Genomic DNA, 19,467 nt, shown 5'->3' with positions numbered 1-19,467 from the left:
GAGAGAGAGAGAGAGAGAGAGAGAGAGAGACAGAGAGAGAGAGAGAGAGACAGAGAGGGAGAGAGGGGGAGAGGGGGGGGAGAGAGAGAGAGAGAGAGAGAGAGAGAGAGAGAGAGGGAGAGAGAGAGAGTAAATATGAAGTCTATGTTTGAGATATGTTTTCTCTGGTTTGGTGGCTGTGTCTCAGGTCAGGTGATACTCAATCAGCAGAGACGTCTGTAAACTCGTGGTGATAAAACATTTAACGTTGACGTTTCTTTAAGCCATGTTACATGAGAGGGTTTAATTTCGAGGTCTGAAATTACTGAAGTAGGCTATAGGCCTTCTCAAGTGTAATATTGTGATTATACAACAAAATAAGTGATCAATCTGTATTCATATTGTGGAGCAATTCGCTCTTGAAATACAATAAACTAAGTTGTTTTCTTAATTTGCTTGTGTTTTGTCTATTTGTGTGTGTTTTCTTAAGTTGCAGGGCGTTTGGCCCTGTCAGCCACCGTACAAATGTGCCTTAAAAGGCTTTACAATCTGGATAGCATACAGCACCCTCTATCTTTAGACCCTCAGCTTTTAGTAGCCTAAACTCAAACCTAAGCATGTGATGGACTCAGGATGCTGCATGTAGGGTTAAAGTCCACAGGAAGTACATTGTCTGGGAAAACCCATTACCCATTACCATTGAACCCAACCCATTCTCACTGCCAACTCATAAAATACTGAAGCTTGGTCAGTGGCTCTCAGCGTCAGATACCGATGCAAAAATCACGCTTTAGCAGCAGCTCAACCGCGGCGCTGTTGTAATGACGTAGTATTAAAGGGTAACTACCATTTTTTTTCAACCCCTATTTTATAAAGATAGAAACAAAAGCATACCCTGGGCTGTTGTTTTTCAAAAAGGTGTATAGATTATTTTGGGTGACTTTTATTCCAAAATGTGAATTTCAAGAATTTGTATATGTAATTGTAATGTAAATGTTTTATTTATTTGTTTCTTCTGTAGAGCTGAATATAACATGTATTACCCATTCCTGTGTTTTAACAGCCCTCTAGGTCTTCCAAAAAAGTTCACAACTTTGGGAAGAGGTCAAACTCCATCAAGAGGAACCCCAATGCCCCGGTTGTCAAGAGCAACTGGCTTTACAAACAGGTACAGGAGGAAGGCCATATATATATATATATATATATATATATATATACACAGTATATTGTTTTGAATAGTGAGTATGAGCTGATGCGTCAGGCAGGAGGTACAGGTTACCAAACTGCAAGCTGAACAAGTATAAATTGTCATTTGTGCCGCTTTCAGTGAAACTACTGAATAATAAGAGATAAGATGCGTGTGTGCATGGGGGAGAGGCGCTGATCATAGGTAATATTTATGGTACTTACCATTATGGTTGTAGTATGTGCAGTATCTGTGGTGTGATACACAAACAAATAAAAATGGAGAAAGTTTGTGGTTTAATCCCCCGAAGGACAAAAGACGCACTGTTGAGTCCAAGCCATGTTTGACAACACTCCTACCAAAAAGCAATATTACAAAATTTCATTTTCGACATTTATTTACTATTTTATTCATATATTACGCTACTTGTGTAGACTTTTGTAAACTCATTTCAAGCACCAAAACAACTGAGTTTGTTCTGAACATTTTCATATGAAATACATGCGTATCCGGTTATATGCAAATATCCTTAATATGTGAATAAAAAAAAAAGTAAAAATGCCCTTAGACCTCAGAAGGTTTAGGGGGAGTTACATGGTGGAACAGTGCAGTGACTGTGCGAAGTATCCTGAAATTTGGAGTTCTGTAATTCATTTAAGCCATTGTTTAGCCGCCCCAAAAAAGTGTTTAATCCGTCCATATCGCTGTGTTGTCATGCTTAAATATTTTTTTTTAACCAAAAATCACTCAATCTTCACATGACTGCTTACACTTTTTCAGAGCTGTAGTATTTGATACTTTTTTCCTACTGTACCTACCAGACAGCCACTGGTTTCCATTCATTTTACTGAAGTATGAGAATCACATTACAGAGATTTGAAACCTACCTGCAGCGTACAGCTGTTGCAAGTACAAAGTGATTAACACAGTAACTCAACTCAGCCAGAAAATATAAATAGCATAGTGTTCACCTAGAATCATTATGCAAGTGTCTGTGTGGGTTGATTTAAATTCTGAACCTAAATCCATGGAAGCTATTGGCTGCCCGGAAGGTAGGGAAAACAAATTAAAAAATCTAAAAGGCATGGCCGTGGAGAATGGTTGGCAGAAATGTAAAATATATAAATCTTTGGTGCACACTGGTATGGTCCATGATGTTATGCATAACTACCTAGCTACAGTACATCCATGAAAAATAGGGACAGAAATATGACCGCTAAAATCGTGAAACACTTTGGTGAGGTGACACAGCTGCATACTATATGAGTCAACTTACTGATATAACTACTCCTAAGTCGACAGAGATCGGCCAATGAGAACACAATTGCCACATTTCCATTGCATGGTACGGCTCAACTCGACTCGCCTGGAACCGCTCTTTTTTGGATAAGAATCCCACCTACCCTGAGGGGGGTTCTATCCACAGTTTTCAACCTTTTTTTGTGTCTAAGTGACTGATGGGAACAACAATCTTTGACATTGGTCCAGTATTAAGAGAGATCACTGCAGTCAGCAGCGGAGAAACAAGCTACAATATAAGTTAATAGGACAGTTGTCCAGCTTGTATTTACCTTCACAAAAGTGCTCGTTTTGCCAGGAGTTTATCTCAGGACACTTTACAGATAGAGTAGGTCCAGACCACACTCTATAATTTACAAAGACCCAACAATTCTCTCCAAGAGCAACACCTAGTCCTGGATATTCCCCGAGTCCTGGAACACCTCCCAAGGGAGGTGCCCAGGGGGCTTCCTTACCAGGTGCCCAAACCACCTCAACTTGAGTCAAACCATGCAGTGGTAATGAGGCATATGTGAGGCTGAATTAAAGAATAGAAACAACATGACAGTTGTATCGGGCTGAGTAAAGGTTACTACAGATCTAATATTTGTTGGGTTGGAACCATTGAATCCTGCAGCAGCCATGTGGATTGTGATCTGGTTCCTTTTGCAGGTTCCTTTGCTGGGCATTAGCTAACCTAGCTCAGGGCTCAGCTTGTTCTCTCATTATTAGTTTTGCAATGCCAGACCTTCCTCCACAGCGCTGTGAAGGAGGGTCTGACTAGTCCACAACTCAAACTCAAACAGAACACTCAGATTGGACAGATAGTCTAGCTAGCTGTCTGGATTTACCCTGCAGAGATCTGAGGAGCAGTTAACCATAGTCCTCACAAATCCACCAGAGGTTAGAACGCCAACACAGAGACAGAGGAAGGGGACGGACATCTGGCAGAAAAGGCCTCTGTGCTGCTGCTCACTGTATTCATACCCAGACGAGAATCGATTCACTTCACACCAGCATTGCCCCTTCTCTTCCCCTCAGACCTGTCAGGCAAAGTGCTCCCTCGCACAAGAAATGTCATCAGTGTTTACCCAAAGCTCCTAACCTTGGGATCTGTGGCCAAACGCCACGCAGTTCAAACGGCGAGCGAATGGTCTCAAAAAAAATGTGGTATTGCCGCATAGAGAACAAAGCACAGGCCTTTGCCCCGAGCAGCACAGAGGCAAATTTGTCACTGCGTTATGAAGAGATATAACAGAGCAATTTGTCTCAGAGGGAGTGATAGAAGCTGGTTAATAGAAGCAGCCAGAGGGAGAGACAGCGAGGGTATCAGGAAGAGGGGAAGTGAGAGGAGATCAAAGGAGAGGCTGTGTGTGTGTGTGTGTGTGCGTGTGTGTGTGTGTGTGTGTGTGTGTGTGTGTGTGGGGGGGGTGTGTGTGTGTGTGTGTGTCTTGTTTGCTGTAATGACTACACTTTGACCCCTGCAGGACAGCACAGGCATGAAGCTGTGGAAGAAGAGGTGGTTCGTTCTGTGTGACATGTGCCTCTTCTACTACCGTGGTAAGGACACACACACACACACAAACACACACATCCAGATGTGTGATGCAGTCTGTGGATTTAAGTGGTCAAATCAAAAGCAAGTCCATGTTTTGTTCAAGGGCAATTCAAGAAAGCACATTCACTATTTCAAGGATCATACCAGTCATGTTTGAAGGCCATCCCATGTTAAACTCATTATTACGAACAGATGTGACCAATGAAGGGAAAAGTCTGAATCAATCAGTAGGACATTTATGACAACGTCATGAATGCAGTTTTACTATTCCTCTTTGGTGTTTTTTGCTGCGGTCATCACTTCCTGCATGTGCTTCGCAATAAATACATTGTAATGCAAAGGCAGTCGTAGGCCTTTACTTTGAAACCGCAAGTATTGACAGTGCCATTTGCGGTTAGATGGCGTAACCAAAAAATGACTCGATTTAGTCAAAAGTACATTTTCTGCTCTATTACTGCACTCGCAGTAATCAACACAAACCCTGAGGTTAAATTCAGTGTAGGGCTCTCAACCATCATCACCAAATGAGGGATTATCTTTTGGAAGAATGCTGTTCATCCCTCCAGTGGAGTTCCGCTCACGGTTGGAGAGTTCTGGAGACTTAACACCTTATGATCACACTTTATGTTGTTCTCGGCTGTCATTTGTCACCAAACTGTATGTTCCATAGTCTCACATTGCCAGACCTTCCTCCACAGCGATGTGGAGTGAGGTCTGGCTACATCACAGATGCATTCTGGGATAGGAGAAAAAACTGCTCTGTTGTTGTTTGCATTTGGATTTTGAGATCGGCAACACACAGAGAGAGAGAGGAAGGTGAGATGTCAGCCTTTATCCTGGAAATGTACTTCCATTGATCCAGACTATACTGTATGTTCCATTACAGAGCATTTTTTCAAAGCAGCAGAATCTAATGTTTTCCAAGATTCCAAATATGTCAGGGTTAGTTTAAAAGAAAAGTATGACATATGCACAAGGTAACTTGTATATATACACAGTGGGGCAAAAAAGTATTTAGTCAGCCACCAATTGTGCAAGTTCTCCCACTTAAAAAGATGAGAGAGGCCTGTAATTGTCATCATAGGTACACTTCAACTATGAGAGACAAAATGAGAAAAATAAATCCAGAAAATCACATTGTAGGATTTTTAATGAATTTATTTGCAAATTCCTCGGGAAAATAAGTATTTGGTCACCTACAAACAAGCAAGATTTCTGGCTCTCACAGACCTGTAACTTCTTCTTTAAGAGGCTCCTCTGTCCTCCACTCGTTACCTGTATTAATGGCACCTGTTTGAACTTGTTATCAGTATAAAAGACACCTGTCCACAACCTCAAACAGTCACACTCCAAACTCCACTATGGCCAAGACCAAAGAGCTGTCAAAGGACACCAGAAACAAAATTGTAGACCTGCACCAGGCTAGGAAGACTGAATCTGCAATAGGTAAGCAGCTTGGTGTGAAGAAATCAACTGTGGGAGCAATTATAAGAAAATGGAAGACATACAAGACCACTAATAATCTCCCTCGATCTGGGGCTCCACGCAAGATCTCACCCCGTGGGGTCAAAATGATCACAAGAACGGTGAGCAAAAATCCCAGAACCACACGGGGGGACCTAGTGAATGACCTGCAGAGAGCTGGGACCAAAGTAACAAAGGCTACCATCAGTAACATGCAGTGCCAGACGTGTCCCCCTGCTTAAGCCAGTACATGTCCAGGCCCGTCTGGAGTTTGCTAGAGAGCATTTGGATGATCCAGAAGAGGATTGGGAAAATGTCAGATGAAACCAAAATAGAACTTTTTGGTAAAAACTCAACTCGTCGTGTTTGGCGGGGGAAGAATGCTGAGTTGCATCCAAAGAACACCATACCTACTGTGAAGCATGGGGGTGGAAACATCATGCTTTGGGGCTGTTTTTCTGCAAAGGGACCAGGACGACTGATCCGTGTAAAGGAAAGAATGAATGGGGCCATGTATCGTGAGATTTTGAGTGAAAACCTCCTTCCATCAGCAAGGGCATTGAAGATGAAATGTGGCTGGGTCTTTCAGCATGACAATGATAAAAAAAATACATTGTCACTAGTGGTATCTGGCCATGCTCCCATAGAGATTCCACCAAATACGGTGGAGGTGAATGGATTCTGTTTGTGGTGCTCTCATCATTGATAAAGTGTTTATTTGGTAACACTTTACTTGAAGGTATCTACAAAAGAGTGACATGACAGTGTCATAAACAGTGTCATGAACACATGACACTGTCATGACACAGTCATGACACATGGACCCTAACTCTAACCCTAACCCTAACTTGTCATGACAAAAACCGAATGACATTTAATAAAAGAAGCGTTGTGTCATAAACGTTTATGACTTGTTTATAATGTTTATGACACGTTCATGACAGTGTCATGTCACTCTTATGTAGATACCTTCAAGTAAAGTGTAACCATTTATTTCACTGGGCTCATTTACCTTCGACGAGGCAGTGTAACAAGAAAATAACATATATGAAACGCTAGCACAACGCTGTTTTTATCGCTTAATCAAGAGCCGAGTCCAGAGGTTAAGTGTCCTAGCCAGGTAAAAGTAGTTGTCCTTGCTTTCACCCACAGTTGCGACGCCCGCGCTGCAGCGCCACTTATTTACAACTTTAGGTTCACAAGAGCTCATCTGTTCCATCGTCGTGTCTCCTAAACCCTTGAGAGAGATTTTTCCATCTCCGTAAATTGCCAAATTAGCCGCTCCCAGAGCGCAATCAGCAGCCGCTTTCATGACAAACCCGAGGGAAAATTGGATGTTTACTGGCTTAGCCAGCCAGAGACGAGAGCGGGGAGGCGTCCTCTGGAAAGACAATGTCGTGCTCAGCTTCGGATAATAACCTCTTCTTCGTCTTCCTTTTTTCTCTCCTGCTTGCTTTATCACTTTATTCTAAGTACCGTCTGTCACTCAGGTTGGGAGGTGTTTGCAGAATTTGGAGTTGTTGAAGCAGGGATGATAAGCAAATCTCGTCTCGATACATTCATTCAGCGTGCACTCTTAATAATTCCATTATTACCAGAGTGAGGCAATACACTAATGATTACAGCTGTCGTAACATCACATTAGGCAGCTTCTCCAGGCTTTCCCAATGTTTGGCAGTACAACTTGATGAAGTTGATTAAGCTGGATTCATCCTCTGTGAGCTGAATACGGGCGGAAAGAGCACCAAAATACTTTACTCAAATAAAAAAGTACTCTGACTTTAAAGAGCTTTTACTTAAAGGACAATTCTGGCGCAAAATGAACCTAGGGGTTAATAACACACGTGTACCGAGTCGACCGTTCTCTGGGATATGTTTTGATGCTAATCGAATGTGTCTCTGGCTTGAAACAAGCTAGCGCGAACCGCTGATTAGCTTATAACACTAGTCTTCGGGGCACGGGTAAAGTAAAAAGAAATTGCTTTTATACCACTAACAAGGCTCAAAATATCACCACACTTCAACCATAGCATAATGAGGGTCACTACATGTAAACCGAAGCATTGAGAACATTGTAACGTGGAAGTGTGATGCTATTTTTAGCCTTGTTAGTGGTATAGAAATAGCGACTACCAACTACTAGCATATAAAACATATCCCAGAGAACGGTCGACTCGGTACACATGTGTTATTAACCCCTAGGTTCATTTTGCGCCGGAATTGTCCTTTAAGTATAAATGAGATTACTTGTGAACATTTACTTGATTACTTAAAGTTTTTTTTGGATTGCTAAACGACAGTGGGCACAACTGGAGAGACATGTTCAAAACTCTAACTACAGTCTGTACAGCAGCACCAAACTAGTTTGTTTTTCATTGCTTGAACACAGTTTTCAAAACTCTACACACTTACTCAATTCAATTACATTTATTTATAGTGTCAATAACCACAACAGGAGTTATCTCAGGACACTTTATAGATAGAGTAGGTCTAGACCACACTCAATAATTTACAAAGACCCAACAATTCCCCCCAAGAGCAAGCCTTTGGTGCAACAGTGGCGAGGAAAAACTTCCTTTTTACAGGCAGAAACCTATATATGGAAAGCTCATAAAGACTGAAAGAGTTGCATACATTGTACTGTTGGGGAGAAACAGTGAACAGGTAAAAGAGCAAAGATACCCATATGTCCAGGTAAGATGTCTGAGGTTACATATACAGCTTTAAAAAAAAAAAATTAAAAACACTTTATTTACTACAGTACAACTGTGCACTTTCAGAAAGTCATGCAGGTGGAAGCAATGGAAGCACCACATCCAGGTGCATGGCAAGAGAGGACATCTAATGTGATGATGAAAACGTGTGGCCTGATGCTGGAGAGAGGCAGGATTTGCCCCACAATGCTTTGTTACTATTACGTACCTTTAGTTTGTAACTTTTCTTTCCCCCAGTAATTACGTAAATTACTACAGACAAAATAAAAAAATAAAACAATATGCATGCATTTACTAAACCCAACAAAACAAAACTGTAGAGAGGCTTCAAGAGAAACTGCAGTCCAAAACACAATCTATAATCAATACACTATACTATTGTCTGTTGTATAAGAGCAGACCTGACACATATCAAATAATGTAGTTTCTGTACTTCCATGTGATGTTAGTGTTCTGTATGACATTGTTCTATGATTGACTAAATGTTCCTGTTGGGACAGAACACGTGTTAGTGTTTTGGAAGAAGTATTTGATTTTGAGACATGATTGCATTGTTTTGGTAAACACAGTGTATTGTGTTAGTGAATTATTGTATTTTATTTATTATTTATTTTATTTTATTGTGTTGGAGTTTAGTTTACAATGTGTGATTTTGAGCATGAAATGAACTGTTTTGCCAATCGTGTGTTGTAGGTGTGTTAAGAGTTTAGGAAAGTTGTTAAGAAAATTGAAAACATTGTCATAGCGATCATGAAAAACTGTATTCATATATACTTGTGTGAACCCAAGACTTTTATAAACTCATTTCAAGCATCAAAACAACTGAGTTTAGAGTTGTTTTCATTGAGAAATTTCAAAAAGCAAACATCAACTTTTCAGCCTTTATCTCTTTACAGATTGCTCTGGAACACATTTGGGCCTCAGTGTTCTGAACATCTTCATATGAAACACGTGTATCCGGTTAGATGCAAATATCCTTAATAAAAAAATGTTAATGTGAAAATTATTGTTAGATCTGGCAGAAATTGGGCTGTACGGCCTACAAAACGCACAGTATGTTGGATGTAGAGTACAGACATTACTTATTACGTACATGTAATTAGTTACTTCCACCCCTGGACTTAAACTACTTTTGCACTAGAATAGTGTGTACAAATTAATATTTTGTCCATCAGTATAATTACCTTGTGGGCACAAGTTCTTATCTTAACGTATCTTGTGTGAACTAGATATGAATCTAATATTTTGTGTGTACAAATGATTCTGTTGTGTGCATCTTTTGAAGTTCCATAGATGCCCAAAAGTCAAGTCAACTTTATTGTCAATTCTGCAATATGTACAGAGCAATTGAAAATACATTTCTCTCCAACCCACGGTGCAATAAGGACACGTACAACAAGCATAATATAAAAGATAAGAAATATATATATATATATATATATACAATAGAAATAAAAAAGATATGTAATATATACAGTACAGTTATAAAATCAAAATAGTGCAAATGTAAGCCAAAACCAAACAGTATAGGAAACTAAAGATAGCCTGGGGGATGAAGCTGTTAAAATAAGGACGTAATCTTGTTATAAACCATAATAATCATTACCATTACAACATAACCTTTATCTTAGTAGTTACAGTTTTTGTGTATGGGTCAGGGACTCATCTGAACAAAAAATGTTTTCGTGACAGATTTGCAGCTTCCTCAAACCTGAGTGAAGAACCTTGAAATGTCAAACCACCCACTCACACTGCAGTGTATACCAACAGCATGCCAGCTCACGTGTTCCCTTTCTTTCTCGCTCCTTTTCTGTGTGTGTCTGTGTGTGTTCTGTATCTCAATAATTCAGCAGCGGGGCTGGGGCCGGAGGAGCTGCACAGCTCACTGTGCAGCCTCGACTAAAGCAAACAGCAGCGCTGGCTGCAGGCTCTATAGGTTTTTGCTGCAGCTGGTGCAGCAGACGTGTCTCTGCCTGCATTGTGCTGCCTTCACTTTGTAGCCTGGAAGCTCCCATCAAAGCAGCATTGCGCTAAACAGAGCACAGAGAGGCGATGGAAGGATGGATGCTCAGTTTGTTGTTGCCGCCAAGAATGCACCGACTCCAGGATTCGGCTTCGGATTCGGCCGAATATTAGGCTTTTTGACGGGGTTCGGTTTCTGCCGAACCTTAGAATGTTTTCCCAGCGAACCGAACCCTACACTTGCTCTACGCGCACTACGCTGGTCGATGTAATGACGGCGCCGTTGATTACAGGAAGGTGTTTACGTAGGTGAAGCATTCAATGCAGCAGGCTGTGAGGAAGTGGAAATGGAACTGGTGAGCAGAAAAAGTGTTGTTTGGCAGTACTTTCAGTCAAAAGAAGGCCATTCAAGTCCAGCTACATGTTCAATCTGCAATGCTGATTAGTCTGGTGGTGGCGAGGACCCTAAACAATACACAACATCACCGCTGTTACAACATCTGGTATGAAACATCCAGAAGAATACGAGTTGTGCATGAAGGAATCTACAGACAGCAGCCAGAATGCAGCAACTTCAGGTACCAGCTTTGCTTAGGCATATGGTAATTGTCAAAATAGTTTTTCCCACTTGTCTTCCTGGCATAATGTTACCTATTCTTTTTTTTCTTTTTACAGTTAAAATAAAATAAAATGAAAAATACACTGCTGTGGACGTTGTTGACTTCATTAATGTGTTTACTGTGTTCATGGACTGAAGATGGCAGAATCTTAACCAGTTGATTCGGTATTCAGCCAAACCACAAAAATCTGGATTCGGTGCATCCCTAGTTGTTGCAAGGCCTATTAAAAAAAAATCTGGCATCAATAAATACTCAGTTAGAGGACTGTAATGCAGTCACGGCTGTGTTTCACATATGTTGTTGCGCTTCTGAAATGTGGAAGACGTTCTACGATGTGTACCACTCCAGGGGCTTCTAGGACCAGAGCTTTAGGGGTGCCTGGCACCCTTTCAACGTAATTTAACTTTATTCTACTGTGCTAACTTTGTTGTTAAAATCATTTTGGACCATCATGGTAGGGGAAACACTGAATTATGGGTAACACTTTACTTGAAGGTATCTACATAAGAGTAATGTGAAAAGGCTACCTTTCTCCCTTTTCACTAGGCCCTGTTACCAAAATGAATACTGTTTGGTGTCTGCTTAATTCTTAATATGACTAATGTTGTAGGTTATTGTTTTAGTGTATTTGTTACTTTATTATTTGACATAGGCCTGTTTGGGAGGTTTTATGGGTTCATAGTGTTGTGCTATGGTTCTGCCTGTGATGGGGGGGTAGGTCAGCTGCTCACCAGCTTAATCAGGGAGAGTGGATACAGGTTTGCCTCATTAGGTCTTTTCTGAAGGGAGGGGCTGGGCAATCCTAAGGTGAAGAACAATGGGTAAGATAGTTCTGCAGTAACTGGTGCCTATTGTAGTGGGTGAACAGATATGTATAAATAGTATTGTCGGCAGTAACTGATCTCCTATTGTAATGATGTTTTGAGAAACTTAAGTGTTACTGTTGCTTGCTCAGGATAGCTCACCCTATAATCACCTGTGCAGGGGGGGCTGAGTTAAAAATGGCTTCAGGAGAAGAAGGCTTGATGAATGTTGGCAGCTGGCTGTGAGGTTGCTGTTTTGTTTGTTTGCTGTTATTTTGTCTCAGTTTAATATTATTTTTTTGTATTTTGGTTTGAGTATCATTTTTTTTGGTCTATGCTCCACCTGTCTATACTTTGTATATCACATTGCACTTTTCTGCTTTTTTTTGCACTTCTGGTTGGACACAAAATACATTTTGTTGTCTTTGTACTTGTACTCTGCACAATGACAATCTGCGTGGAGTCTCAGCAGAACCATAAATCAGACTTTAGCCCCGACGTTAGCAACAAGCTAAAACGCTCCAGGCTCACTCACTTAAGGTGGACCAGCTGTTCTCATTTTAGTGACAAGCTGCTCAGCTTAACTTAGTGTGAGCTGTTGTGACAACCAGATGAAACTCATTTTGTATTGTTTATAGTTAGACCGGACATCTGTAGCATTTTCTCCTATCTTATTATACAAACAGGAAACTCAGGAAAAATTATTAAATTTAATATTTAATTTAAAATAACTGGGTTACTTCTCCTCTGTAACTTCCCTGTGATTAATTACATAACACATTTGCCGTATTCACCTTTACTCATCTCTGTGTTTTCTGTGCTTTCAGTTGCACCTTTGCTATCACTCTCCAACACAATGTCCTTTCCCCTTCTGGGCTTTACCACCCAAAGATGAATAGTTAGTGTTTGTAATGAGCAGTCCATCCGCTTATTCAATCTACCACCTCCTGTGACACTGATCCATCTTTATTGATCGTCTGTCCACTGAAGCTGAGCCAGATCCAGACTCCACTTAGTTTAGTGTAGGTGGATGTGGCTTCGAATGCAAATGTCCCGCTCTAACATGTGACTCTTCTTCTTCTTTCTTTGGTGCAGATGAGAAAGAGGATAGCATCCTGGGAAGTATCCTGCTGCCAAGCTTTCACATCTCCATGTTGTCTGTGGATGACCACATCAGCAGGAAATACGCCTTTAAGGTAAATCACAAGTGTCTGCTTACAGTGTCTGTTTTTGAATTAATGGTGGTGATGATGATGAACCTAACAAAGTGCCTGAATGCTTTTATTTTTTTCTTCTTCCCCAAAACCAAGTTTAGAATGGTTTACTTAAAGGTGCACTATGAGTTCCTGCATGGTTTCAGCGTGATTTCATTTTTGTCTCAAATCGTAGTCATCTCTCCTTGATCTGCTAGCTGCCTGCCCCCTGAACACACCGTGAAAAAGCACGGGTCGTAAATGTCAAACAAACACTAGGGGCACAGGATAGACACCAAAATACAACAAACCACGTTCCAGCCAATCACAGACAAGATGGTTGGGGAAGGGGGTGGGGCTTAGTGACTTAGTCATGACAGTTACGGAAACATGGGGGGTTTTGTTTGGAATGTACTTGGAACGTCAGCAGAAGAGACCATGCAGGAACTCATAGTGCACCTTTAAGTTCCACTCTTTTACCCTGACTGGATGGTCTTTACACTAAAGTGGTGGTCCCATCTCTACACATACACACACATGCAGCCAGCTACTAGGAGCACATTGCTCATTTAACTCTTTGAGTAATCTAATACACTGTTTTAAAGGAAGAGTTCACAATTTTGGGAAATAGATTTATTTGTTTGTCATTTTTTGAGAGAGGGGGGGGAGAGGGAGAGAGAAATTTCATACTTCATATGTTCTCCATGTGTTCTTTTGTTTCACTTTTTGTTTTCTTTCTTACATTTGACCCTTTCCTGACGATTTCAAATTAATATACTGCTGTTTCTTTATTGACCCTAAATAAATTAACACACACACACAAACACGAACATATTATCCTCAATGCTTTGGCAAAAAATAAAAATCCGGAAATTCATGCCAATAAAGCAATTTGATTGCAATGAACTTAGTTTCTTATTACGTTTACACAATGAAAACTGAAGAGTTGGGACTTGGTGCCACCGTACAGAGCCTCACAGTACACATATGTAAGAACACATTTTTTTTAGTCACTTCCGGTAATTAGGGCACCCGGTGCGGGCGGAGGAAGCAAAAGGGATATCTGTTCACCTGTGTGGTTTATGTGAACGAGAGTACATCACATGACCTTTGGACACCTCTGTATGCCAGTAATACACTTATGAAATGTCTTGGATGCCTTGTTTGTTTCTCCTGCAAATAAATCTACAAAAGGATTATTGGATGTGTGAGCCATTAACAGAAGCGCGTCTGGCAAGTTAGTTTCCCTGCTCAGCCCCTCCCCGGCTAAGATTTTAGTTTTCAGAGAGTCGCTTATAACATGCACAGCTTAATCAAACACATACTGCACACACAGAACGTTGCTGGTCGGGTAAGTGTCATTCTTATTCATACAGTTTTACCTACAGTATGCCAAGATACAGACAGGAGTCTCAAAGACTTTCACACTAGTGTGTTTTCACACTTGAGCTGAAACCCATGGAGAGACAGGCAGGGAACACACACACACACACACACACACACTCACACTCTTCTGCCAGCAGGGATGATGTAAAGACTCCCTGCTGGTATCTCAAGGTCCCCATCACACTGTTGTTTATCTCCTCCTCTCTCGGTCGATCTGTTTCTCCTCCTCCTCCTATTTATCAATCTCTCACTGGCAATCTCTCCCCCCCCCCCTCTCTCTCTCTCTACACTGCCAGGCCACTCACCCCAACATGCGGACCTATTATTTCTGCACTGACACATCCAAAGAGATGGAGTCCTGGATGAAAGTCATGACAGATGCTGCCCTCGTCCACTCTGAACCAGTGAGAAGGTCGGTACTCGTCACAGGGACGTGCCTACAGACAGACGGGATGGTTGTGAAATAAAGTTAAACACACACAGTCCCTTATTCTCCAGATTAGAGTGTTATAATATTCATGAAGTGTTTTATCATATATCTAGGGTCATCCTAAATGCCTCCAAAAGTGCCTAGTTAAGTTTCCTTTCATGAAGACAGGAACAACTCCTCAACTAACAGACTAACAGAGCTTGTTGTCATGGGTGATATTGTGTTTCATGGAGGAACTTAACATATCATAGTTAATTAGTTTAATTAACCCTGTGAGGACGCACTCACTTAAACTCATTTCAAGCATCAAAACAACTGAGTTTAGAGTTGTTTTCACAAGAGATTTGAGAAATTTCAAAAAGCAAACATCAACTTTTCAGCCTTTATCTCTTTACAGATTGCTCTGGAACACATTTGGGCCTCAGTGTTCTGAACATCTTCATATGAAACACATGCGTATCCGGTTAGATGCAAATATCCTTAATATGTGAATTTAAAAAGAAATGTATAAATGCCCTTAGACCTCAGAAGGTTAAGCAACAGAACGATCATTTTCCACTGTCACAGGCTAATTTCCAATATCCGAACGAAACCCTGAGAGTCTTGCTAGAGTCGGGGCGCTCCCGTCGTCTCCATCGTTTGGTGTGAGGTCATTAAACTCAGTCCCAGTCAGTCTTTCTCCCGTCTGGACGTTCAGACAAAATCAAACATGTTTGATATTATCCTAAGTTTGAAGTCTTGGTATCCATCCATCCATCTTCATCCGCTTATCCGGGGTCGGGTCGCGGGGGTAGCAGCTCCAGCAGGGGACCCCAAACTTGAAGTCTTGGTAGTGAAGTTAAATTACCTGAACATTGTCAACAACCAATCGGTGCTCTCCCTCCAGCACCAAACAGGAAGCAGCAAACCGGCTAGAGCCAGTGTTGTTGATGGTTGCTATTGCGTCGCACTAAGCTAAACGCTAAAGAGGGAAAGTTGCAGAATTTCGACCTTTCTGAAGCGCGTCTTCACATACTATGAGAGTCTTTAACGTTAGAATGTCAGACTTTTTAAAGTCTGTTTAAATTCTTCTAGTGTATGGTAGGCATTAGTCGAAGACTATAGAATTTTGCAATGACTGGGGATCTTGCATGGTCACAATTTGCAAGACTAGATTTGTTTAGAAAAAATGAACCTAGCTAGCTAGCTACCGCTAGCGTTAGCTGGTAACTTGGAGAAAGTTTGCCGATGTTCTGTTCTGCCGTACATGCTGATGAATGTCTCCAGTACCCAGAGGTCTGTGTTTATCCACCGGTAAATCTCCACTGGATGACTCACTTCAGAAGGGTTGGAAATCTGCAGCTTTCCCTCTTCAGCATTTAGCTTAGCGCAGTGCCATAGCATCCATAAACAACACTGGCTCTAGCCAGTTTGCTGCTGATTGCTGAGAGTGAAGACAACATTAAGGAAGTTGAAGAAAGATCAGTGATCTGTTCTTTTTCAATAACACATGTCTAACGAAGCCTTCACCTTAATCACAGTCACAGTGAATGAATCACAGCGGTTATGTCTTCATAAGTGCCCATCGATAGAAAAGAAACAGTTTTACCTCCAAATATAGATGTTTAGATAATCCAAAAAAATGTTGAAAGTTTAAAAAAAAGTAGGCCTACTATACTACTATTTCTGCACCCAACACAAAATGTCCCATATACAGTATATTATACAGTGAGTACTGTATCACACTGAGGGAATATATTCACACAGAAAAATCATACATTCCACAAACAAGTGAACAAATACATGACAGATCAGGTCTAACCACCAATTATTAAGAAAATAAAAAATAGAAAGAAGAAAAAAAGAAATGCAAATAAATAAATCAATAAATAAAGGTGCTTGAGATTCCTTCCTTGTTTGACAACTCAATTTTTGGATAAACTCAAAGATCTATCAATCAACAATAATTTCCATAAAGAAATAAGACACAGCCCAGTATTTTTAACTCCCCAGTGGTCTGTCCTCCCTATTAAATACGACAGTAATGCTTCTCTGTGGTTAACCCAATACCCAGTGGGAACTGACTCTGTCCAATCTTGCACTGTCCCAGGTTTCTGGCAGAGATCAGAGCAGGAGGGTGACAGAGTTAGAGGGGCTGTCAGACACACACAGGGCTTCTGACACTTGAGTTATCTTTGACATCTCTGAGAAAACTTGACTATTTGTCACATTCTTGTCTTTCTTTCTTGCCAGACTGGACAAGTTGAAAGTGGATCAGCGGACATCTCAGGAGTTGAACAATTTCCTGAACCACAGAGCCCTAACCCGGCCCGAGATCCAGAACAACGAACGCAACCGCGAGCCCGTGCGACAACACTCCCTGTCTCGAGTCGACGACAAACGGCAGAAAGACCTGGCGAAACACAACTGCCAGCGGGAGTACTACACCTTACAGCGAGACGGGGAGAAGTACTCGCTGAAGAAAGACGGCGTGAGCTACATGCTTCAGAAGGACGGAGAGGGGTACATGCTGCGAAAAGACGGGGAGAAGTCTTCGCTGCAGAAAGACGGAGAGGTGTGCGCACTCCACAGGGATCTGGAGAAGCATGCTGTCCAGAACAAGGACGAAAAGTGCACTGTGACGCCGACAGAGGAGAAATACGCTCCGTCTAAAGATGGAGAGAAGTACCTGCTCGCGAAGGATGGAGAGAAATACGCACTGCAAAAAATAGGAGACAGGCACACACTCCAGAAAGATGGACCAAAATACGTTCCCCAGAAGCAGGTGAAGAGACAGCTTTCATTAAAGGAGACGGAGAGGTACGGGGTCATGAGGGAGATGGAGAATAAATATGGTACCATACAGGTTTTGGACAGATACGGCACTCTGAAGGAAGTGAGGAAATACAGCACGCTCCGGGAAGGGGATAAATACGCTACTCTCAGAGATGCAGGGAAGTATGCTACGATCCGTGGCGGGGATAGATATGGCTTCCAGAGAGACCCGAGTGCAGAGAGGTCTCTGACTAAAATCAGCAGCATCAAGCTGCAGCCGGCTCAGGCCGCCGCTATCGCAGCCGCAGTGTCTGCATCTCGCCAGGGCCAGGCCAGTCTCATTGTCCAGCATCCTGCGCAGGTCAATGGCTCGGGGTCCACAGCGGCACCCGCTGAGCAGACTGGGGACTGCAGCCCGGCAGAGGTGGACAGCAGCCTGGCCATGGGTCCAGGAAAGTCCCCTGCTCCAGTCCAGGAGCCGGAGAAGGGCCTGTCCCGGACCAACTCCATGCAGCAGCTGGAACACTGGGTCCGCACACACAGGACAAGAGGACAGGACGATGACACCAGAAGGTGAGACTGACACAGTGTGTGCCCACATGTGCTTGTGTAGGGCTCGGTATTGTTAAAAAATGTATGATACCAATACGGTGACTTTGATACTCGTTCCTGAACCATACCATACTAATTTCATCAAATATATTTTAACAAAAATAAATGTTAACACTTTACTTGAAGGTATCTATATAAGAGTGACATGACACTGTCATAAACATATGACACAGTCATGACACATGAACCCTAACCATAACTTCTCATGACAAAAACCGAATGACACTTACTAAAAGAAGCGTTACGTCATAAACGTTTATGACTTGTTTATAATGTTTATGACACGTTCATGACAGTGTCATGTCACTCATATGTAGATACCTTCAAGTAAAGTGTAACCAAATAAATTAGTACATTACACACATTACGGCACAAATCTTTTCATGTATTTTCCAGCTCCTACTACGTGAGCCCTGTCTCTGTGTAACAGAGTTCTCTACGACGTGTAACGAGACAGCCAATCACAGACATTATTAGATCTTGGTAGAAGCATGCTGCATGCTGATTGGCTCACTGACGCTGATGAGATTTACTCCTTTGGTATTGAAATTGGTTATTGAATGACGAGGCATTTTTCGATGCTCGATACTTCAGAGGCAATTCGGTCGGTGCCTAAAAAGTATTGAATTTGGTACCCAGCCCTATGCCTGTGTGTTTTCGTAATTGTTCTGTTATTTTTGGAACCATTTGGGCTTTTGCAATGTCAAAATGAGGTGCATAATGAGGTCATTTTGTCCACCTTCACTTCTCAGGAATTAGGTTCTTTAAATGTTACCCCACCATTCAGAACCATAGACCTGACACTCGTTGATCTCGCTAGCAGGGTGGTCACATGGTTCATGTAAGCCTGTATAGTTCCAAACACACGCAGCGCTGTCATGTTCTACTATGGGACTGACAGCAGCAATTGCGATATTGAATGATAAATATGAATAAAAACACATACCCATGTACTTGTTTGATTGTTATTGCATATTTGTAAATGTCAGTTTTACATTTGGAGTGGTAGGGTGACGACTGAAAGCTATGTATAGATATGTTTTTAACTTTTGGAGGGAAAGCTTCACGTCCGTGTTAGCATGGGTAGCACTAGGCTACTGTCTTATATTGTTCTTTGTGTCACGGGGGCTTGTTTAGTTTATTTATATTTTGTATCAGCCTGTCCAAATGTTTGTTCTGACATGTCTGGGACCCCCCGTGCCAGTTCACGTTAATTGACATCACAAGCTCAACGCCAGGTCAATGCAAAAACGTCAAAAATAAACTAAGTCCCGGGGACCCAAAGGACAACACAAGGGTTAACCTTAACCTTACTACATCTTTTTTTTTTTTTTTTAAATCAAAGATGATTCAAGATGTTCTTTTTTGCACATCTGGACTATTGTATTTTCCTTGATTTTGCTTGTAATTCCGATTCACTTACCCGTGGTCAGAGAGCGATTGAGAAAGCAGAGTAGCAACAGTCCATTCAGCGTTTAGTGTCCAGCCCACTTCTTCTGATGAGGCAGGAGTTGACCACACAACCATG

At 41.7% G+C, this 19,467-nt stretch overlaps 1 protein-coding gene across 4 annotated transcripts in view; it reads left to right on the top strand.

The window, feature by feature from the left end:
- Positions 1–19,467, top strand: part of plekha5 (pleckstrin homology domain containing, family A member 5) — a 248,798-nt gene that overhangs the window by 168,906 nt on the left and 60,425 nt on the right. For 3 of the 4 annotated variants that reach the window (XM_078243205.1, XM_078243203.1, XM_078243204.1), the window contains 5 exons: positions 1,043–1,147; positions 3,931–4,003; positions 12,660–12,760; positions 14,440–14,555; positions 16,806–17,900. In XM_078243205.1, the coding sequence (XP_078099331.1) occupies positions 1,043–1,147; positions 3,931–4,003; positions 12,660–12,760; positions 14,440–14,555; positions 16,806–17,900 (1,490 nt within the window). Of the gene's footprint in view, positions 1–1,042; positions 1,148–3,930; positions 4,004–8,245; positions 8,874–12,659; positions 12,761–14,439; positions 14,556–16,805; positions 17,901–19,467 lie in introns of those variants that run through there. The other variant, XM_078243206.1, reaches the window with a different exon arrangement.

Source organism: Sander vitreus, chromosome 23 (assembly GCF_031162955.1).
Source record: "Sander vitreus isolate 19-12246 chromosome 23, sanVit1, whole genome shotgun sequence".
Taxonomy (NCBI): domain Eukaryota; kingdom Metazoa; phylum Chordata; class Actinopteri; order Perciformes; family Percidae; genus Sander; species Sander vitreus.
The sequence above is the reverse complement of the archived record's forward strand: the minus strand, read 5'-3'. Positions and strand labels throughout refer to the sequence as shown.